General features: G+C 34.6%; 3 protein-coding genes, 1 non-coding gene and 1 pseudogene across 6 annotated transcripts; 1 reads left to right on the forward strand and 4 right to left on the reverse strand.

Annotated features, from left to right (window-relative positions):
- Positions 1–1,960: 1,960 nt before the first annotated feature.
- Positions 1,961–6,283, reverse strand: LOC107612800 (RNA methyltransferase family protein). Its single transcript, XM_016314550.3, has 11 exons — positions 5,693–6,283; positions 5,327–5,569; positions 5,062–5,223; positions 4,881–4,990; positions 4,615–4,723; positions 4,075–4,230; positions 3,815–3,930; positions 3,531–3,697; positions 3,019–3,149; positions 2,812–2,944; positions 1,961–2,550 (listed from the first exon to the last, which is right to left on the reverse strand). The coding sequence occupies exons 1-10, from the start codon at positions 6,065–6,067 to the stop codon at positions 2,837–2,839; spliced, it is 1,677 nt and encodes a 558-aa protein (XP_016170036.1). The 5' UTR covers positions 6,068–6,283; the 3' UTR covers positions 1,961–2,550; positions 2,812–2,836.
- Positions 6,284–6,314: 31 nt separating this feature from the next.
- LOC107612802 (IAA-amino acid hydrolase ILR1-like 4) lies at positions 6,315–9,913 on the reverse strand. Its single transcript, XM_016314552.3, has 5 exons — positions 9,129–9,913; positions 8,699–8,824; positions 8,001–8,315; positions 7,331–7,459; positions 6,315–6,879 (listed from the first exon to the last, which is right to left on the reverse strand). The coding sequence occupies exons 1-5, from the start codon at positions 9,477–9,479 to the stop codon at positions 6,475–6,477; spliced, it is 1,326 nt and encodes a 441-aa protein (XP_016170038.1). The 5' UTR covers positions 9,480–9,913; the 3' UTR covers positions 6,315–6,474.
- Positions 9,914–15,692: 5,779 nt separating this feature from the next.
- LOC107613961 (F-box/FBD/LRR-repeat protein At1g13570) lies at positions 15,693–20,023 on the forward strand. 2 transcript variants are annotated; one of them, XM_088497268.1, is made up of 5 exons: positions 15,775–15,911; positions 16,442–17,768; positions 17,878–18,051; positions 19,177–19,389; positions 19,486–20,023. In XM_088497268.1, the coding sequence occupies exons 2-5, from the start codon at positions 16,458–16,460 to the stop codon at positions 19,822–19,824; spliced, it is 2,037 nt and encodes a 678-aa protein (XP_088353394.1). In that variant the 5' UTR covers positions 15,775–15,911; positions 16,442–16,457; the 3' UTR covers positions 19,825–20,023. The 2 variants fall into 2 exon arrangements, with proteins under 2 accessions (XP_016171649.1, XP_088353394.1); XM_016316163.3 differs by lacking the exons at positions 19,177–19,389; positions 19,486–20,023 and adding an exon at positions 18,163–18,507 and having other exon boundaries at positions 15,693–15,911.
- Positions 20,024–20,963: 940 nt separating this feature from the next.
- LOC107614155 (ESCRT-related protein CHMP1B pseudogene) lies at positions 20,964–21,828 on the reverse strand (annotated as a pseudogene). The gene has a single exon (XR_015896692.1). The product of XR_015896692.1 is annotated as an ESCRT-related protein CHMP1B pseudogene (transcript).
- Positions 21,829–21,958: 130 nt separating this feature from the next.
- LOC148546974 (RNase MRP) lies at positions 21,959–22,192 on the reverse strand. Its single transcript, XR_015897372.1, has one exon.
- Positions 22,193–22,463: the final 271 nt, after the last annotated feature.

The raw sequence follows: 22,463 nt of genomic DNA on the forward strand, positions 1-22,463 counted from the left end.
CATATCCTTAACATTATCCCTTTATTATTATATTATTCAAATTATATGATGTGATGTTTAATGTTTTTGAACATTTTTTCTCTTCGTCCTAAATTGTTTTTATCCACATATTTCAAATTTTTGAAGGAGAGTTCTAGTAGTAATCTATGTTAGAATCATGAACTAATAATAATAATAATAATAATAATAATAATACCTGTGTGAAGCACTTGACTTAACATTTGTATGTGTTGACTTGGCTCAAGTCAAGTACCACATTATGGACTGCGCACCTACGCGGTACGGTATTAATTATTCAATTTAGTTTTCTTAACCATGTCAGAAGATAATAAAAGGGGCGGTGATCAAAGTACTTGAGCTATTGCATTGAAATTTGATACACACTCTTCAATTATTGAATTTATTGTGAGATTAACATGAAAATGATCCACTAGTCTTATATTTTAGCCAATAGTAAAAAGATGCGTAATGTGTATTGATTTAGAAGAGGACAACTACAAAATAATATTAAATCACGTTATTATTAAGAAAAGGATAAAGACAAGCTAAGGATTGAAAGAAAAGATGTAGTTAATATATAGCTAGGTAGGTAGGTAGGCTATATGGACCATGAGTCCATGACGTCTTACTAATTATGATCCATCTCTCTGGTTGTAATCCTTGAATAATTTTTTATCTAATCGTTATAATTCAATCATAACCGACAAAGTATCTCTGAAAATAATGTTATAACTCAGTAACTAATAAACATTTTTTTTTGTAACATGTTCATTAAAAAACCGTAACATATTTATTAAAAAACTTAAAAGAATTACACTAGGGTCTTGTTATTATTATTCACAAGACCAGGTTTTAATTAATTTCTGTAATAATACGGAAACTGAAGAGTGGGGCATTGCCAACTATTGTATGTATGTATGTCTTGGTTCTCTGCATGAATGATATATATGTATGTCGGCCAACACATATATATCAACATCATCAGTGGTCGCAGAGAAAAAAAGCAAGCTTGTTGAATTCACCTATATAGCAATTAAAGCAGTAGTGAGTGTTTTACTTCTTCGATCCTATGCATGCATGTACCTTTAGGTTTGTCACAATCGATGATACATTATAGAGTGCCCTACAATGGAGGTTGATGTTGACCACCACGTACGTGCACACGCCCACGTGCCCCACACAATCATCTATGTCTTTTTCTTTTGTTCCTACTTCCTAGCTAGCTACCACAACTTCATTCATACATTATCATTGTGAATTACATACAGTATTTCACGCTCTTACCAAATAATACTTACTACACTCTGTACACAGAGACATGCATGTACAAAACCAGATGGATTCCTTAATTATGATAAAGTTGACACATTCCTCGCTCATCTCGAGGCACCATGATAAGCCATGATCCAACCATCTCATTTCTTACCATGTCGGTGTATTATAGAGACACTCTCTATGTTAGTTTTTGTTTTGGAGAAAAAAAAAAACACCAAAAGCTATGGCACTGGAGTTTTCTCAATTATTATTGTTGTTGTTTCACTGAAATAAGGCTTTGTTGTAGTTATTATTACTATTGAAAAATTTTCAGGTATATCGGTACACCGATATTTCAGTAATATTTCAGTAATTTTTAACTATTGATCTTAACTATAAAAAATATGAAAAAGTATGAAGAGCCAATGGAATATTTATATAATGTGTACAATAGAAGTTTAAGGAGTATTAGAGATATAATCATTAGTATTATCTTTTCCCATCAGCTGAAGCTTTTGGAATGAATGGTATTATGACATGACATTAGAACGCTAGATCCGAAAGGTCAAGAGTTCGATCTTTGGTGAACCCCAAAATCAATTTATCGGTATTACAGTAATTTTTAACCGTTGATCTTAATGATATATATTTTTTATAATTAAGATCAACGGTTAAAAATCAGTAAAACACCGGTATGACAGTACACTTGAAAATTTTCCAATAATAGAATTAAAATACGAATAAGATCACTTGTACAAAGGTACTTTGGGAATAAAGAAAAATGGCCCCTAAAACATATATGGGCCATTTGTGCTCTGTACTAACTACTAGGACACTTCTTTAGGGAACAAATTCTGGATCTCCAGAAAAAGAAAGGATATAAACTCAAATTTAGCAGTTTACTACAGCAAAATTTTCCAATATAGTCCATGTTTTTAGTATACACTAAATACTATTAACTTGTCCGGGTAAACATTCAATATCTCATGATGGACTAGCTGCTCAACCTTTCTTTTAAGTGTGCTCTGACAAGTGAAGAATATGATCCATTTTATGATAGACTTGTCATATGAAGTGGAATCAACAACCAACAGTAATCCACATTCGAAGGCTGCTATGCTAAGCATGAAACCAGCCTTTGAGGGTGTCCTCCATGAACTCAATTTTATGAGACTCTTAGAATGGTTTTGGGAGGCACACATTAGTCAGATCATGCAGCAAAGAAGCATCAGTTTCCGCAGCTATCTAGCTTGAACACCAACCTTGACTTATATCCTGTACCAAGCTTGTTATGCCCTGAAAGTCATGTCACACAATTAGAATACAAGAAACAAAGCAAGGAGTAAAGAGGAAAACAAATGAAGTACCCTCTAGAGAAACATGATTGTATTTAGAGATGGATTGCCTCATATTTACAAGGAATCAAGAACATGCGTAAACGATCCAAATGAAGGGATATGTGGGATATTTCGCACAAAATTCTCACTCAATTTGTCAGATATCCAAAAAGTTCAAAGGAACCACAAACATAGCAGAGAAAATGAGACAATGTCGAACCTTCGCATGGAAAGGCAATCGCAAATTAACAAAGCTCTAGAAGGCATACACACTCAATATGAGGTGTGTGTGGGAACATGTCAACTGGTTGTAGCCCTACTAGCTTGTAACATCCTTCTATATTCTGTTCTGCCTGCACAAAATCTTCAACTCAAATGGTTGAATCTCAAAGAACTAGAGCTAGCATATAAGAAAAATGACACATACCACACCATGACAGAGATAATCAAGGTCACGTGCACATGTTGCAGGATTACATGACACGTATACTATGCGAGGTGCCTTAAGTTTTAGCAGGAATTTGATCAACTTCATGTGCATTCCTGGGCGATTCGGATCTGCAATAAATTCATAATGATGAGAGGTACAATGCATTGGAATCGAGCACAATTACAGCAAATACTGGGAACGGATGATCTTCAGTTCAAAAAATGCTTTCAATGGAAATGGAAATTGTTTGTCAGACTCTTGAAGCAGAGACAACAAAATATGCTAGTTCCTCGCAGTAGCATACAAATTAGTAAAACACAATTGATAATTTTTCATTTACAGAACACTTCTCTCATTCTCTGCTTGTTTGAAAGGAATTAAGAAAATGATCAAAATGAACAACACTTGCCAAGGATAATCCCTATCAAGACTACAATCAAATAAATACTTAAAGCACAACCAAAGTATATATAATGAATAAATAAGTAGGATCTTAGAGACCGAAATACCAGAAATGACAATGTCAGGTTTAGGAAAATTCTTCCCGAAATTCTCATCAATTTTGTTGAGATCCCCCTGGACAAATGTGGCATTGTGTATTCCATTTATCTCGGCATTAAGACGGGCATCTGCGATGGCTTGAGGAACTACTTCATAGCCATAGACATGTTTTACACTGTTAAGAGAAGTAAAAGTAAGTTGTGAATTTATCTTAACTGTATGAGATACTACACTAATCTTAGTGTTTGACAATTTAACCTAAAATTGTAAAAACCATTTATAAAAAAGTTACCTCTTGGCAAGTGTGAGACCTATGGTACCTGTTCCGCAAAACAGGTCAAGGACAACTTCTGAACCATCTCCTGTTATCCCAGCATACTCTTCAATAAGCTCATATAGAACCTCTGCCTAGTAGGATAAAAATTGCTTATTTTTTATTTATTTAATCCCATGGTTAAATTTAAAAATTAAAAAGGGAAGGGAAAAAATTGCTCTGCGGTAGATCCAGTATCTAAATATATAATAAAAAGTTTTTGTTGGCATATTGCAAACCTGATGAGTATTTGTTTGGAAGAATGAGTTTGCTGATATTTGGAATGTAAGCCCTCTTAAGGTCTCTGTTATGCATGATTTCCCATACAAAGTGTATTCTTCCTCGCCAACAGATGTATTACCAACAGAAGTATTAACATTGTTTATGATGCTCACCTATCATTCATGCCCAAAACAAAAAATAACTAAAGCATTAAAAAAATGTATACATACAGTTTGGAAACAAGTTAACAAGTAAATCATGGGACAATTTCTCCCAAAACTCTATGACTGTTAGCTTTTAAATATCGAGTAAACTTTGCACTGGAAACAGGTTGAGGAACCATGTAGAACAAAAAACAACATTTCATACTCTCACTATATTTTATGGAAGTTCATATGATAAGGCTGTTGTAGAAATCCTGAAGTTCAGCAATGGAATTAAAAGCTTTTGTTTGTTAGGTAGCACAACTTGGATAGTAAGCAAGCAGCAAAATGTGGACAAGGCAAAGTAGAATGTATATTCGTTTGACAGAAGTAATTAGAAAACTTAATGCTAACCACTTCAGGAAATGCAGAAAGTTTATCAACTAGGAACTTCAAGAGCTCTGGTTTGTAGGAAGAGGTCACAAAATTGACCATAACTTCAGGATGACCAGTCACAACATCCCTGAAACAAAAATTGTATGTTATATTGATAAAAGACAAACCTTACAAATATAAAGGATGTGCTGTGTTCATAGATACAAGAACTAGAGTATCATATGTATACGCACTTAAAAGTTAAAACAACTCAAGTTTAGATCACAAGACATAAATTCAAATACCTTCCAGTTCTCAGCATCAAATGCTTAAGAAACCCTTTATGTGAATGAACATCATAGGGAGAAAAATCGAGTTGAGGATCTCTCCAGCAATCCTGGACAGCTGCAAGAACCTATTCATATTTCAAGTCAAAAACGGAAGTAATCAAGATCCGAATTGAATGAACTTCCAAATTGCTAATACCTTATTAGCAGGATCACTTTGCAACAAGCACTTGTCAACATTCAAAACTTTATCGAAAAAACCAGGCACATGCAACCCTAGTGCATAATTATCACTACCAGCCTGCCTTTCATGCAATGATTCTTTAGGTAACCATTTGTAAGGACCAAATGAGAATTCCATCTGCATAATCAGGAACATAATAATTATCACCAAATTGTATCTACCTATAACACCATTGCACAATAATTGCTTTAAACAAGAAATGAAACACTAGAATCTGAACCTTATTTCTATAATGAAACTGAATATCACATGGAACAATTGGCTTCATAACACCTTCCAATTCGAGCTCTTTATGCGAAAACCTTCCAACATGCACCACCAACTCACGAACCTGGTCCTCCTTAGCTCTCAGTTGAGCCTCATAAGACAAGTTCTGTGTCTTGCATCCTCCACAATGCGAAGCATACTCACAAGGGGCATCAACAATGTCACGTGGAGGACTAATAGTCTTCACCTTAGTTACCTGCTCTTCTTAACCAAATAGAAAAGAACCCTAATTCATCAAAATCCAAAATTTCTAAGCACACACACAAACACAACTTAAGTTACATCCAAGTTGAGATTTTTCTAGAAGAAAACGGGGCACCTCAGCGTAATTTCCCTTCTTGCGGGTGACACGGCCAATGAAACGCTCACCAGGTAGGGCACGGTCGCACATGACGACGAAGCCGGTGTCAGTGACCTTGCAGAGACCCTTCCCTTTGAAAGCAAGAGACTCGCACACCAACTCCAGGGTCTGCCCTCGCTTCGGGAAATACGAGGAACTGTTGCCATTGGTGGCGGTTATGGAGCTTGCGTTGCCGTTGTTGGGGTGGACGCGTTCCAAGTCTTCTTCTTGGGCGAGAGAACAAGAGAGAGTGGAGAGAGAAAGAGAAGATGAAGCTCGAAACTTTGGGATACGCGGTGGCAGATGAAGAGTACCGGTTAGGTGCCTGAAGCAGTGACTTGAAATGGTCGCCATTTTTTCGCGTTTCGGCAGCTGAACTTGCTCTGCACTACGCAGAGAAATGAAACTGCCTAGTGTTCGGTTTGTGGCGGTTTCTCATAACAGAAATTAATATCCATTTTTTTTAATTTATTTATTTTTGGACACTTGGGCTTAAATTTGTATAGTACGGTTGCTTTCAATTTTGCAAAGGAATCTCTTTGAAGTTGGAAAATTTGATGAAGCTCATAATAAGAATGAATAAATTGAAACTGTCAATTAATTATCTGAAAAATTGTCGATTATTTTCTAATATTTGTTCCAATATATATGGTCATTGCCAATGATCACAATGAAGCAGCAGTAAGAATTACTTCAGTGTGAATGTAATAGATTTACAAATAAGGTATGTGTGAAGCGAAACCATGATGATATGAAGTGTGTTATAATTCATCATGGTGTTTCTCCTTTACCACTGGCAAGTCTTGATGAATTTTGAGAAGATAGTTAGCAGCTAATGAAGCATGAAGTGCAGCTCCATAAGGGAGTGCATCTTCGTTTACTTTGAAATGGGGAGAGTGCGGCGATTCGAGGTGTTCAACCGCCGTGTTCTCCATTCCAAGGAGGAAGAAGTAACCGGGAATGACCTGTTGGTAGAACGAAAAGTCCTCCGATCCCATCAATGGTTGTATGTCAATCACTTTATCGCCGCCGAGCACGCTTCCGGCTACACTTTGGAAATAGTCATGCAATTCTGCATGGTTTACAGTTGGAGGGAAGAAAGGCTTGTCGTCGAGAAAGCTGACCGTTGCATTGCACCTTTGCACGGAAGCTTGCTTAGTGATAACCTGCACAAATGAATCATCCTTAGTTGTTGGAAAAAATCAGAAGAGAATAATAGTATAGGAAGATAAAGGTATGTTTGTTTTGCATTTTTATCTTCTGTTTTCATTTTCAGTGTTTTCCAAAACTAGAAATGGAAAATAGAAAATGAAAACGCAAACCAAACACATTCTAACTTCGTTTCACATATTTCTCTAATCCACAGATTCAAATCCTTTCATCTTAGTTTTTCATCAGCCTTAGTCACATGGAGACATAAACAAAAAGACTTTGCAAAAGCTCAACAGAGTTTCTAATGTGAGTAGATCTAAGTCTCTTTCCACCATGCCCCTAACATGTGAAACTTATTAGGGAACTCAAATCCCTTCCTAGTCCCTAATACACTGTTATGAGAAACATACAGAAGATGGTGTGTTGATGACCAGAAAATCAGACCACATTTTCTCTGTGACATACCTGCTCAATCCGCTGTCTCAGTTGCATAAAACTTCCTGTTGAGAAAGCTCGGAAAGTCCCACCAATTGTGACAGAATCTGGAATAACGTTGAATGCACCACCTCCTTGGAATTTCGCTACCGTCACAACCTGTGGGGATATGTTTTATGTTTTTTATGTCAGGAAGACAAAGGAGATTGCTTTTCTAGACAATGAATTAAATCTGGAAAAAGATTTTTGTTTTATTTTATTTTTTAGTTTTTATATTCAATAGTCTTTGTGAAAAGATGAAGTTATGGTATGTTTCCCAACATTTTCCCCTTCAAAAAACCAAAACAGTGGACATGACAGTGTGACTCCAACAATCTCTACTCTTAAATAACTCATAAATAGAGGTTCATAATAATATGGAGTTAAATTTAATGCCTTTGTAGAATGCTAAACAAACACAATGTCTCAAATTAAGCAAAGTAACAAAAGGGTGGAACTGATACTTCGAAATTAAACTTAAATAAGAATGTGAAAGCAGGGGAAGCAAATCATAGATGAAGAAATTGATTTGCAAGCTTATCTTTGGCTCTGCAAAATACTTGATATGGTAAAAATTGATTGTTTTAAGGCAGTAATAAAGGATAAAATAAGATCAAATATGAACAAATAGCATGACCAGAAAGGAAGAAAATAAGATTACCTGGGAATCCAGAGGATCGGCCTCGCGAGAAATGATATGTTGTAAGCTAACAATCACATTAGAAGCTGCCAATATGGGGTCTATAGAATGCTGAGGAATGGCTGCATGACCTCCCTTGCCACTTATTATTGCTTCAAAGAAGCCGCTTCCGGCAAAGAAAGAACCAGATCTAGATGCCACTACGCCTATAGGTAACTTCGGTGCGACATGCAATCCAAATATGGCAGAAACATTTTCTAAGGCTCCAGCATCTAAAATTTCCTTAGCCCCTCCACCTCCTTCCTCTGCAGGTTGAAAAACAAGAACTACAGTTCCCTACAGAAAAATATATGGAATGATATCACGGATACATAAATACATAAAACCAAAAAACATGCCAATTTAGAAAAAAGAATGGTTAGCCATAATGCTCCTAGATGATGCGTTTGTTACAATAACAACAATCATGGATGTATTAATAGAATGGTTGTAGCAATCTTGGCATGTATCAAACACATAACCATGTTTGACTTTTAGATATGCATTATAAAAAAGACAGTAACTTTAACAGCAGAGCCACAAACATTCTTGAGATTGAGAAGATGGCAAACTGGAGAATAATGACCACACACACATTGTAAATGATTTGAAAAATCAGTTTATCAACAAAACGTATAATTATTTAGGGAGCAACAAAAAAGGGGGATCAAAACACACACTTGGATATCTTTTTCATGCTCTTTGAGGATCTTTGCAGCACCAAGAAGCATAGCAACATGAGCATCATGACCACATGCATGCATCTTGCCTTGCACTTTACTCTTGTGCTCCCATTCCACCAGTTCCTAAGGTACACATATCCCAAACATCAAAAAACAATAAATATAAATGAAAATATAGATGAAACAGTTGCCACTTAGTACAGAACATTTAAACATAGACCCACAAATTGGAATAGAAGACTTTAACTAAAACTTGAAGACCTTCTTAGCCCAAAAAAGGAAGGAAAACCAGGATAAAATTCATAATCCTCTTTTTTTTTGGCAAAAAAAGAAAAAAATGAAAAAGTCAAATCATTCAACAAACACATGGTGAGCATAGATATGAGAGAGAGACTAAGAGATGAAATCTACTAATCTAGTTGAGAACCTGCATAGGGAGAGCATCCATGTCAGCTCTAATTGCAACAAAAGGAGGCTTTTTTGTTCCTATGAAAGCAATAACACCTGTTACCGCAACTGGGTATTTGTATGGGATCCCAAGCTTGTCCAATTCGGTCCTTACAAGCTCACTTGTCTTAAATTCCTCATACCCCAGTTCTGGATTCTCATGAATCTTCCTCCTGATCTCAACCATCCAATCAAATACCCAAGGTTCCTTCGCCAAATTCAGAAACTTGGAAGAATCTGAGGCTGCCATGATGGGTTTTGTTGTTGTTGCAGCACCAAACAAATGAAATATGATGAACAAGTTGACCCATTTGACCAAACCCATCATCATCTTCAACTTTGATCTTACTGAAGTGGGTCTGAGTTAGTGAATGAGAGAGAGAGAGAGAGAGAGAGAGAATCAAAGGAAGCAGAGGATGAAAGGTAGGTGCTAATACTATTATAGAATACCTGAAGTTTAATTGAGTTTTGGGTACTCTATAATTAAAATGGTAGTAAAAGCTTAATTGAATTTCAATAAGTTAGCATTAGCAGGCGTGGATTAAACTAATAAATACTGGTTAGTAATAAGATGGAGTGCTTAACTAAAAAAATGTGGAACACGTGCCATTATGAAAAGGGGGCGGCCACTCGTGTCAATTCACGAGGACGGTACCGCAAAAGTTGCAGCACGTGACAATTTTCATTTTTTTCCAAAACGTTTCCCCAAGACAAGTACTGTAAATTCTTCGTCTTTCTCTTTCTTTTTCTTAGTGCCGTTTGGGTACGGATCCTATGATAGGTACTCCATATATATGCATGTGATGGAAAAGAGGGTCAAAGATGTTGAATGTTTGGCTACACTCATAACTCACTATTGAGTATTGAGATGCATAATTAAGTAAAATAAATCTTTGTATATTCCACATGTTAATGGCTATAGTTCCTTGCCATGCTTGATTACTGCATTGACTATAATAATAACGGCTCTTTTCATTTCATTGAACTATGGTGGCCGGCATCACACGCCGTTTCTAGGGGTGAGCACTGAGCACGGGTCGGTTTGGTTTGGTTTGGATTTATGGTAAAATTAGAATCGAATTGATCAAAATATAATTAATTTGGTTTGGTTTGGATTTGTGATTTTTTATACATGTACTCGAACTAAACCAAACCAATTAACAACAGATTAGTTTGATTCGGGTAATTAGGTACATTACCCGATGATTTTAAAATTCATTAAAAAAAACCAAATTTTTATCTTAAAAATTCAACAAGTACAATAAACATGTAACATCAATAGAAATAATTTAAACATGTTAAACACCAAATACATTAAAAACTAAGCTCATTAAAATCCAAACATATTAATAGTGAATAATTATTGTGAAAAATCATATATATTTTTTATTTTTTATTTAATTAATATATAATCGAATTTGCGGGTCGGTTCGATTCTGCACCCCCAGAACCGATATCCGAACCAATTACTAACAAAGGTCATCGGTTTGGTTCGAATTAAACTCGATTGCCCATTGATTCTAGAACCAATTTAATTGGTTTGATTCGAGTTCGAATGGATAATCAGGTACCCGCTACCCCTGCTCACCCCTAGTCGTTTCTATTACTACTATTATCTTTCCACTTGAAACTATATGATTGCTTTTCATGTTTGCTAAAGTAAAGTCCTAAATAAAAAATAAGAATAAAGTTTTAGGTTCAAGCAAAATTCTTATCTAAATTTATTTAAATTATTGTAACAATTTTTTAAAAGGTACTGCTAGGGAGCTAATGGTCTAAGTGTACAATGGGCTAAATCTTTGGTCCAATATGAAAGCCTAAGTTAATACCATGTCATGAAACTACTCATTCCAAAAGTTTAACCTCATGGAAAAATGTAACACTAATGATTATATCTCTAATACTTCCTAAACCTCCATTGTACACATTGTACAAAATTTCCATTGGCTCCCTATACTTTCTCTTTTTTAAATCACGCGCTCCTTCTTTATTTCTTTCTCCTTCTCCTCCTCCTCCTCTTCTTCGTATTTTTTCTTCTTCTAAATTCACGCAAGTTCTTTTTCTTTTCTTCTTCTTATTCTTCTTTTTTTCTTTCTTCTTTTAAATTTGCACATGCTGATTTTTCTTTTTTCCTTCTTTTTCTCCTCTTAGAGATTATCAATTTAATTCAAAATACCTGCGTTTATTCAATTCAATTCAATTTATAATGAACCGAACATATTATTAAGATGAAACAATTGTATAGTACTAAATGAACGGAATATTATTCATTATATAAAATTAAATTCAAAACAACTTTCTATATAATGAACCAAACACGTTATTAAGGTGAAACAATTGTATAGTACTAAATGAACGGAATATTACCCATTATATAAAATCAAATTCAAAACAGCTTTTTGCATAATGAATCGAACACATTATTAAGGTGAAACAATTGTATAATACTAAATGAACGGAACATACATTATCCATTATATAAAATTAAGAGGAAGTATAGGGAGTCAATAGAATATATGTACAATGTGTACAATAGGGGTTTAGGGATGTTCCATTCAGTAGGATATCAGATGTTTATTATCCCTGGTACCCGAATGGTTATTCTGGATAGTATGGGTATATTGTGTTTGAAAAATTAATAGTATTTTATCCTGTATGTTCATTTTTTAACTCATATTGGGCCAAATAAATAGCCCATTGTACAAATACTCCATTGGCTCCCTAGCGGGATTCTAAAATTAAATTCAGTACAGCTTTCTGCATAATGACCGAACATGTTATTAAGGTGAAACAATTGTATAGTATTAAATGAACGGAACATTATCCATTATATAAAATCAAATTCAAAACACTCGTGTCTAAAATTTAGAGATTACCAATTCAATTCAATTCATAACACCTGTGTCCATTCAATTCAATTTAATTTAGAAATTGCATTCCATTCAATTCGATTGACAAAATAATCTATTAGCAAAATATTGGTGTTGTTGGTGATGGCGATAACGAAAGAGGAGAAGAAGAAGAAGAAAAAGAGAAAGAGGAGAAGAAGTAGAATAAGAATTTGCATGTGAGAAGAAGAAGGAGGAGGAGGTATGCATGAATTTGAAAGAAGAAGAAGATGATATGTGCGTGTATTTGAAAGAAGAAGAAGAAGCGTGGGGGAGGAGAAGAAGAAAAAGCGCGTTTTAGTGACGCTCTTTTAATAAGAGTGGTATTTATTGGTGTTGGACCTACTTGGATAAATTTAGATAAAAAAAATACTTGAATGTGTAGCAATTCTGAAAAAATAAATGGCTAGCATTCAAGTTCTTTTCTATTATAAGTTTATAACTAGAATGATGCTATACGTTCAATTTTTTTATTAATCAAATCCAAATAAATTGATTTAACATAATAAAAATTAGTTATGTCTAATATTATTCTAAATCTTATTATTTAACATAACTTGATTAAATTTGGTTCATAAAAAAATTTAAATGTGTAACATTACTCTAATTATAAATCTACAAAGTATAGTTATAATAAATACGGTCATCTGGTATTCTGGTCATTAACTTTGGTCTTTGGATTTAGCCATTATTTAAACCGATTAAGTAATTAATTTAGTCAAATTCGATAAAATTATATAAATAAATTCGATCAAATTCGATTAAATTAAAAAAATATTATTTGCTATACATAATATTTTTTGTTAAATATATTACAAAAATAAAATTTAACTATATTTACAATATAAAAAGAAAATATTTTTTTATTAATTATAATATATTTTCTATTTCTATGATTATGATCTTTATTTACTTTCTATAAATACTTAAAGAGTATAATAAATGAAGAAAGTTAGAGAATTATATAGTACTAAATGAACGGAACATTATTCATTATATAAAATTAAATTCAAAACAACTTTCTATATAATGAACCGAACACGTTATTAAGGTGTAACAATTGTATAGTACTAAATGAACGGAACATTACCCATTATATAAAATCAAATTCAAAACAACTTTCTGCATAATGAATCGAACACGTTATTAAGGTGAAACAATTGTATAATACTAAATGATCGGAACATACATTATTCATTATATAAAATTAAGAGGAAGTATAGGGAGCCAATAGAATATATGTACAATGTGTACAATGGGGATTTAGGGATATTTCATTCAGTAGAATATCATATGTTTATTATCCCTAGTACCCGGATGGTTATTCTGGATAGTATGGGTGTATTGTGTTTGAGAAATTAGTAGTATTTTACCCTGTATGTTCATTTTTTAACTCATATTGGACCAAATAAACAGTCTATTGTACAGATACTCTATTGGCTCCCTAGCGAGATTCTAAAATTAAATTCAGAACAGCTTTCTGCATAATGACCGAACATGTTAGTAAGGTAAAACAATTGTATAGTACTAAATGAACGAAACATTATCCATTATATAAAATCAAATTCAAAACACTTGTGTCTAAAATTTAGAGATTACCAATTCAATTCAATTCATAACACCTGTGTTCATTCTATTCAATTCAATTTAGAAATTGCATTCCATTCAATTCGATTGACAAAATAATCTATTAGCAAAATGTTGGTATTGTTGGTGATGACAATAACGAAAGAGGAGAAGAAGAAGAAAAAGAGAAAGAGGAGGAGAAGTAGAATAAGAATTTGCGTGTGCAAAAAAGAAGGAGGAGGAGGTATGCATGAATTTGAAAGAAGAAGAAGATGACATATGCGTGTATTTGAAAGAAGAAGAAGAAAAAGTGTGGGGGAAGAGAAGAAGAAAAAGCGCTGTGGAGTGACGCTCTTTTAATAAGAGTGGTTTTTGTTGGTGTTGGACCTACTTAGATAAATCTAGATGAAAAAATACTTAAATGTGTAGCAATCTTAAAGAAATAAATGGGTAGCATTCAAGTTCTTTTCTATTATAACTAGAATGATGTTATACGTTCAGTTTTTTTATTAATAAAATTTAACTAAATTGATTTAACATAATAAAAATTAGTTATGTCTAACATTATTCTAAATCTTATTATTTAACATAACTTAGTTAAATTTGGTTCATAAAAAAAATTTAAATGTGTAACATTATTTTAATTATAAATCTACAAAGTATAGTTATAATAAATACGGTCATCTGGTATTCCGGTCATTAACTTTGGTCTTTGAATTTGGCCATTATTTAAACCGATTAAGTAATTAATTTGGTCAAATTTGATAAAATTATATAAATAAATTCGATCAAATCCGATAAAATTCGATTAAATCCGATAAAATTCGATTAAATTAAAAAAAATATATTATTTGCTATACATAATAATTTTTTGTTAAATATATTACAAAAGTAAAATTTAACTATATTTACAAATATAAAAAGAAAATATTTTTTTATTAATTGTAATATATTTTCTATTTCTATGATTATGATCTTTATTTACTTTCTATAAATACTTAAAGAGTATAATAAATAAAGAAAGTTAGAGAATTAATAAAATTTATTATTTTTATCAATAATTAATTAATAATGTATAAAAATGTGGGCTAGAAATATATTATTAGAATGTTAAACTAAAAAAATTAGACAAATAACTAAAATACTGACAAAAAATAATAAATACTATTGGTCTTTAAACTTTGTTCATAATAATTAATAAGTATAAACCAATTAATGAATTATTAAAATTTAAAATACAAAATAAAACTAAATAAGAGACTTATTATAAAAATGAGAAAATAAAATAAAGTTTTATATAGTTATGTCTTAATCAATTAATTCTAGTTATTATTTTAACTAATAATTCAGCAACTCAATAATTAGACCAATTTAAATATCAGTTCAATTCTAATAACTATTTTATAAAGTTTGTTTTTTTAATACATAGAGAAACTCAAATTTACAACTTTTAGATGAATAAAAAAAAATTATACCATTTAAACTATAACTCGTTAGTGAATAGAATTGAACAAAATTGAATAATTGCCATGCATACTTTTTAAAACTAAATTGATGTTCATCATATTACATACATATTTTTATAAGAAATGCTATTTTGACATCAATATTTTTTAACAATTAACATAATTTTATTTATTTTGTTAATTATAAAATAATTTAAATATAGAATTAATTAATTAATTAATAACAATAATAATTTTATACGAGTGATCAACTATCAATAGTGTTTTTTTTATCAAAGATAGAAGACTCGAACCCGCAACTTTTTAATTGAGTATGGGAAGATTATATCATTTGAGCTATCAACTATCAAGAGTGTTTGATATATGAAATTGCGAATAATGTTATTAAATTGATACTATATGTTTTTAAAATATTTAGTATGGATTTTGGTAACAAATTAAGAAAATTAAAAGTGGAAAATTTTTAATTGAAACAAGAAAACATTAAAACTTTTCTATTTTTAGAAATCGAATTAATTTTTGTTTTGACTTTCCAATTTTGTGGCCCAATACAACAGTAGCCCACGGTTTTTTCATCCTTCTATTTCTAATTTCTATATAAAGCAAACCCCTTTTGTCCATGTCACTCTCCCTCTCTCTTCTCTCTCTTTCTCTCTCTCTCTCTGAAACCCTTGCTCTCTCTTCAGCTTGTGCTTGTGGAGAAAGTTACGTCAAGTTCGGAGCTTTCTTTCCTCTCCCGCCAAATCCTTGCGTGCGTTCACGCGAGCACTGATTTCTTGGTGTTCTTCACTTGCATGCTGCATGCTTCGCTTTCTTAACCACCATCGAGCTTATTCATCCACGGTATGTTATCATATTCGTCAACAATGTCGTCAATTTCAAGTCATCTACGCTTGATTGATTAGTTTTAGTTTGATTCTTTAACTCCGCAATTCATGAACTTAGCTCGGTCAAAAATCATGCTGAAAAAGTGTTTTTCTTTCTTTCTTTCTTGCTGCTTCTTTTGTTGGAGATAGGAGGGGTGGCTGTGGTGCATTGCAGAGAGTTGTTAATGCTAATTATTGAAGTTCTCGACTTTTTTTCCGTTGTTGATATTCATAATTTGTAAGGTAGGGAATTGGTAAATAGTTTGTGTTTCAAGTAGCGTAGGACTGTAGCTAAATTTATTATAGCCAGGACTCTGTTTTTCGGATTCTCTGTCGTATTGTTATGATTGTTGGATTAATATTAATCAATTCTATAGATAGGAGGATAGAATGAGCCTCAACGTGGCCCTTTTTGTGCACTTCTTTGAATCTTTGGTGTGTTAAATACAAATCTTTCAGACTATTATTATGGTATTCTTTTACTAATTATGGCTGTTTTTACTCCAGATATCTGAACATTGAAATGGTTTCCGGAGGAGTGCAAATGCAGACGTGCTTGGGGAGGAAAAGGAAACTGAAGCAAGAGGATAGTTTTAACTTAGTTGAAGAGGGTTCTAGACATAATGAAATTCCAGGTGAAAAAGATTTGAACCAAATGGACCAGAGTATTCAATCCATAGATCGTATCTCGCAACTGCCCGATCATGTCATCCATCACATCTTTGCCCAGCTTCGTAATGTGGACGATGCAGTTCGAACCAGTGTACTGTCCAAGAGATGGAGAGCACTGTGGCATTCTTACGCTGTTTTGGTTTTTGATGAAAGAAAGTTCATTGCAGGAATTCGACATGGAAATAGTTATAACAAGAAAAAGAGATTTAAAGATTATGTATCTAACAGTCTACAAACTCGCATTGAGGAAAATCCAGACATTCAGAAATTGGTGCTGCATATGACATCCTTTAACTTAAAAGCTGCCCCACAGGTAGACCATTGGTTAAGTATTGCCAGCGGAATGTGTATCAAAGAACTGGATCTCCATTTTGGCATAAAAAACAGCAGGCGCTATTCATTGCCAGAAACATTCTTTGTGTCCAGAACATTGACTGGGATAAAGTTGAGTGGTTGTAAACTGGATGCTTGCGATAACATAATGCTTCCACAACTTCGTAGGCTTTGTCTGCAAAAAATTGACTTAGCTGAGCACAACGTTCAAAATTTTATCTCTGGCTGTCACTCAATTGAGGATTTAAGATTCATAGAGTGCTCAGGTTTGAAAAATTTACAGGTTTCGAATCTTCTTCGACTCAATAGGGTTGACGTCCACCACTGCAAGCAACTGAATACGGTTGATCTCAGTGCTCCTAATCTAGACACATTTTGGTATCGTGGCAAGAAATCAACATCTTGTAAAGTTAATTTAGAGGGCTGTAATTCTCTGAGAAGGTTGTCATTAGATCACCCTCAAGTGACTCGTGAGTTTTGTAAAAATGAAATCTCCAAGTTTCCTTTGCTTGAAAATTTGGATCTGAGTTTACCCGATAAGATGAAACATGTTACAATTTCTAACCCGCAGCTCCGGAGAATTGTTTTGAAAGGAAGCAGCAAGTTGAGTTTTGTTCTAATAGACACCCCTAATCTTCTGTCCTTTGAGTACAAAGGTGAAACAATGCCTTACGTTCGTATTGATCCTTTCTGCCTCAGAGATGCCAAACTTTCTCTAGAATCTCGAGACCAAGATATTGTACATGGTGACAGATTCTGGTTTTTAGCGAGAGCGTTTATTCACAAGTTCGATAGTAAAGGATTTAAATTGGTTCTCCAATCCAGTAAGGTATTTTTCTTCAAATTTCATCTCATATTTACTTTGCTGCTTTGATCCTATGCCATTTCCTTATCTTATTTTTTTCATATACTTTTACTCACTTGGTTGCTAAATCCAGAATATTGCTATACATGAGGATTTGACCAACATCAGCCTTCCTCCATTGCCAGACCTCAGCATTAAAATTTTCAAATCTCCTTCAGCACGTCTTGAAGACATAGTATATAGTTCGTTGCGGACACATCCTGTCTTGGTGACTATTATATCACCCCGTGGCAGTGACTTCCTCAAGGTATTTGCTTCTTTTTTGGATTTTCAATACGTGTTCAGTGATTATGCAAGGCATTATTTATTTCTGTCAAAGTCTTACTTTGCTATTATTTCCAATGTGACATCATTGCAGTTAGTGTATACAATGATAAGGTTCAGAGGCCAGGATCCAATCTGCTGCAACTATAGCACTCCGAGCAATAAATGCTGGCGGCACTTCTTGAAAGATGTCAAGATTAAAAACCTGAATGGTGAGGAGTTTGAAGTTGGGGACGACAAATGTGCTCCTCATAGCTCCACCTGGTGTAACTGGTGTAAGTCATTGTATGCATCAAGGTCGTGCCAGATGATTAATCTTAGATTGTTCTGGAGTTTTCGATTACAGCATGTGGAGACAGCGGAAACCCTACAAAATTTGTAAATGGCTGACAGAAAATTGTTTAAACACTGCTATTTGGAATTTATTCGATTGGCACTATTCTTCTCTTAGCGTCTCCTTTTTAAAATTTATGTCATGAAGTTGCTGGTAATTTTGTTGAGGAAGATTTTCTATATTGAGCATGATTCCTACCGTCCTCCACACAGGATACTTAGACAAATATTGCCAGATGTTATGTATTCCATTTGGTTTGTCAATGGAGTATCCTAGGGAATGGGGACACTGCTTTATCATAATTCAAAAGCGATATTCTCTTAGAATCAGATTCTGCATAAAATGCACCAACTTTGATTGCCTATATTAAACATCAGTTCCCATCACTGTTAATAGTTGTGCTGTGATAACATAACTTCTTTTGATCTCAGTTATACACCATCTCGCAATCTAATTGCCCTTATGGTAAGTATGAACAACTCCCTGTTGTTTCTTACAATCTAATTTGTGTATCTTCTTGCTCTTCAATGTTTGTTCAGTAGAACTACTTATGCAAAGGGACTAGTCCAGTTTTATATTGCCAAAGTTAAATAGGAACATCTTGTAAGAACATATCTATAGCAATTGGCAAGGCAAAGAAGTTTTGGTCTGAATAACAATGGTCATGCTGTTCATTTATGCTATTGTTAAAAGTTTCAGCACTGCTTGCATTGTTATGCTTCTTTTCAGTCAAGTTTCATCTGTTTTCACCATATAGTCTAAAAAATGTTGTAGGAAGGAACAGGTAAGAAGAAGAAAAGCATAACAGTGGGATCATGGGGAGGAAATGGAGGGAAAAGCTGGGATGATGGGAACTTCACAGGAGTGAGAGAAATCACATTAGTTTATGATCGCTGTATAGACTCGATCCGTGTGGTTTATGATAAGAATGGAAAGCCTTTCACTGCTGAAAAACATGGAGGAGTTGGAGGCAAAAGAACAGCTGAGGTAAGTTCAAAACAAATATACAAGACTAAGCGCCATCTGATTCATGTAACTAAGTCTTGGATTGACTTATGCCATGTTTGGTTTGATGTCTCCCAGATTAAGCTGCAATATCCAGATGAGTACTTGATCAGTGTTAGTGGTCACTACTGTCCGGTTGTGCGTGGTGGCACCCCAGTTATTCGGTCCTTGACATTCAAGAGCAACCGCAGAACGTTTGGACCATACGGAGTTGAAGAAGGCACCCCATTCACCTTCTCAGTAGATGGAGGGCAAGTTGTGGGGTTTAAGGGGCGAAGCGATTGGTATTTGGATTCGCTTACATTCACGTTGGCAAGTGCTCCGTCGTCAAAGTCACTGATGAACAAGGTTCAGAGAGGCTTGTACAGGCTTACAAGCACTGCTCCAAGATCTACGTCTCTGAAGGAGAACCAGTAGAACATAGGAATTTAGTACTCAGAGTGTGGATATCTTATGCAGTTATGTTTGTGAATTGTGATCTTAAACTTTCGTTTTTCTTTACTTAGTTTATGTATGGAATATCTTCTGGTTTGAGAATAAAAAATAGTCTGTGTGAAACGAGGATATTGTGATGTTAGCTAACAAGACATAAAAAAATAAAAGTGTGTTTTGTATACGATTTTTGTTCTTCTAAGTAATTTTGTTTTTCCAATGTAATTGATTAGTAAAGAAATTAACACCATCTATATCCACTTAGAAACACGAGTGAATATAAATGTCTTGAATAAACGGTAGGTTAAAACTTAAAAGTTATCGTATTGTATTCTGGTTTTGTTGGCAGAATATAAGCCACTTGAGTTGCTTACTGCTTTAGTTTGACAGAATTTGGATGCCAAATTATTCGTAAATGTAGAAAGATCTACGCTTCATTTTCAAAAAGCTGATGCGCACTAACCATAGACATAGAAGTGCCTAGTTAAATAATATATATCCGATTCCTAGCAGAAAATGCAATCATTCCATGTGGAAAATAGCATGTTAAGCTGGAATGGAATGAACTGTAGCTTAATTCTACGTGCGCTAGTTAATAGCTCAGAAAGTCAGAATAGGAGACAAATAAAACCATTATTCATTATCTTAAAGAGTGTGACATGTTGGACGAAATGGGATGGTTTTTTATATGGGGCGATCTTAAGGTTTTACCTCTGGGCCTTTTCGTGTTTTTCATAGCCATTTTCATCATTCTATCTCGCTCTGATATTGTAAAATTAACTTCTAAGAAAGCATATGGTTTTGTCTCACAGTTTAAGCTACAATGACCAAAATGAGTTATTGGTCAAGTTGAGTGGGTATTGTAGATAATTGACATTTGAGAGCAATTACAGAAGCTTTGGACCATATGGAATTGAAGGAGGCACAAATGCAACTATGAACTAAACGATCATGCATGAATCAATTTGATCTCTGAAAAGATTATCAATCAAACAAATAAACAAAGAAATTTTGAACATAAAAGCTAAGTCAGCATAATAAAACAGCAATAGATCTTAGGAATCAAATTCAGTGAAATATACACAAACCACTCCTCTCATTCATTCTCAACAAGGTTCAGTATCAGCAATCATGATCATCAACATCATTTAGTTTTAGTAATAGTAACGATAATTAACAATGTAGCGTATGTAACACTGCATTCACAAAACGATTCTCTCAACCGTTCTTGAAAAAATTATAAGTTAACCTCTAGCCTTGAGCTCGGCGAGGCGCCTGGAGAGGTCGTCCTCGTCGACCTTCTCGGTCTCCTTGGCCGGCACGGCGTGCGCTGCCGGCTGAGGGAGTCCGACGGAGACCTGAAGGCCGTAATCGTCGGCGACCTGTTGCATGAGACTGTTGACCTCACCCTCCGGCGTGGAAAGCGACGTGGATCCAGCCATGGAGCTTTCCATGAACTCAGCCTGGACCTCCATGTTGACGAACTGCTTCTCGAACTGATCCATTGTCTCCGACATCTTCTGGAGGTTTCCGGTGTTGAGCGATGACTCGAGAGACTTGACGATGTTCCCCATGGATTTGCTTATGGTGGACATCTTGGCCTGCGTGTCGAGGCGAGCGACGACGGCGTCTAGGCGCGATGCAAGGCGGAGGTAGTTCATCTGTTCGGTGCGCTTGCGAATGGCGTTCTCCGCGTAGATTCGAGCGCCGTCCATGTTCCCTTTCTCGATGGCCTTCTTGACCTTGAGCTTCTCCGATTTCTCTTCCTTCTCGCACTTTCGTGCCTGGCGCTGTAGCGATTTCGAGGTGAATTTGAGTTCCATGATCTGGTTCATCAGCTTCTCCGTGTTCCCCATGATGATCGATTCGATTCAACGGTTCCAAAAAGGGATACCTAGGGCTTTTCCAGAGACAACATTTGAAAATTTTGAAACAACAGAGAGAAAAAAGAAAAGGAGATAGAGAATATGAATTTGGATGGGAAGTTGTATTGTGGGAAACAGGGAAAGTGTTTAGCGTTTTTAGCACACGATTTGGGCTTCCTCTTCGAAACTTCCGTTTTTTTACATTTTTTTTAGACTCACGGCCCATTTATTTATTGGAAAGTGCAAAAAGGGCGGATCACATGGATGTAAGCCCCGTTCTGTTGGTCGTAGCACTTTTGTGACCTTTGTGAATCACTGTAAAGTCGGCCAGGTGCTTTGGCGGCAAATTGAAGGCTCCACACGTGTCTCAGCCAACTTGCCAGCGCAAAGATTACTCGTTACCGAGCCTGCATCTCTGCAGATAGTGGCCCGGGGACTTTCCTGGGCCTAGCGCATTGCAATGGCCCAATCACAACACCACGTGATCCAATTAAACGTTATCGGTGGCTTGCAAAAATATAAGTATGATAAAACTCTGATCCTTCAACGATGTGAGACTAAGAACACAGATCGAGCTATACTTCACTCATCGAAAAACACCATTGGAATCTGTAAAAAGACTCTAACACTCAAATAAAAAAAATTATAAGATATTCCAATTTATAGATAAATTTTAGGCCAAATTATAGGATTAATAGGTAAATTTGGGTCGAACTATAGATAACAGATCACTTCCCATTACATTCTCTATTTTTTCTT

The sequence above is a fragment of the Arachis ipaensis genome, chromosome B8 (assembly GCF_059453495.1).
Source record: "Arachis ipaensis isolate K30076 ecotype BB chromosome B8, ASM5945349v1, whole genome shotgun sequence".
In the NCBI taxonomy this organism is placed as follows: domain Eukaryota; kingdom Viridiplantae; phylum Streptophyta; class Magnoliopsida; order Fabales; family Fabaceae; genus Arachis; species Arachis ipaensis.

What these genes read in the sequence shown, in the direction of transcription:
- LOC107612800 (XM_016314550.3), bottom strand. Translation starts at nt 6,067, where the DNA reads ATGGCGACCATTTCAAGTCACTGCTTCAGGCACCTAACCGGTACTCTT. An exon ending in TCCAAACAAATACTCATCAG is followed by an intron (nt 3,931 to 4,074) that starts GTTTGCAATATG and finishes TTATCCTACTAG; the next exon opens with GCAGAGGTTCTATATGAGCT. An exon ending in ACCTGACATTGTCATTTCTG is followed by an intron (nt 3,150 to 3,530) that starts GTATTTCGGTCT and finishes AATTTATTGCAG; the next exon opens with ATCCGAATCGCCCAGGAATG.
- LOC107612802 (XM_016314552.3), bottom strand. Translation starts at nt 9,479, where the DNA reads ATGATGATGGGTTTGGTCAAATGGGTCAACTTGTTCATCATATTTCAT. An exon ending in CCGATCCTCTGGATTCCCAG is followed by an intron (nt 7,460 to 8,000) that starts GTAATCTTATTT and finishes ATATCCCCACAG; the next exon opens with GTTGTGACGGTAGCGAAATT. An exon ending in TGAGACAGCGGATTGAGCAG is followed by an intron (nt 6,880 to 7,330) that starts GTATGTCACAGA and finishes TCATTTGTGCAG; the next exon opens with GTTATCACTAAGCAAGCTTC.
- LOC107613961 (XM_088497268.1), top strand. Translation starts at nt 16,458, where the DNA reads ATGGTTTCCGGAGGAGTGCAAATGCAGACGTGCTTGGGGAGGAAAAGG. An exon ending in GTGGCAGTGACTTCCTCAAG is followed by an intron (nt 18,052 to 19,176) that starts GTATTTGCTTCT and finishes AAAATGTTGTAG; the next exon opens with GAAGGAACAGGTAAGAAGAA. An exon ending in GAGGCAAAAGAACAGCTGAG is followed by an intron (nt 19,390 to 19,485) that starts GTAAGTTCAAAA and finishes GATGTCTCCCAG; the next exon opens with ATTAAGCTGCAATATCCAGA.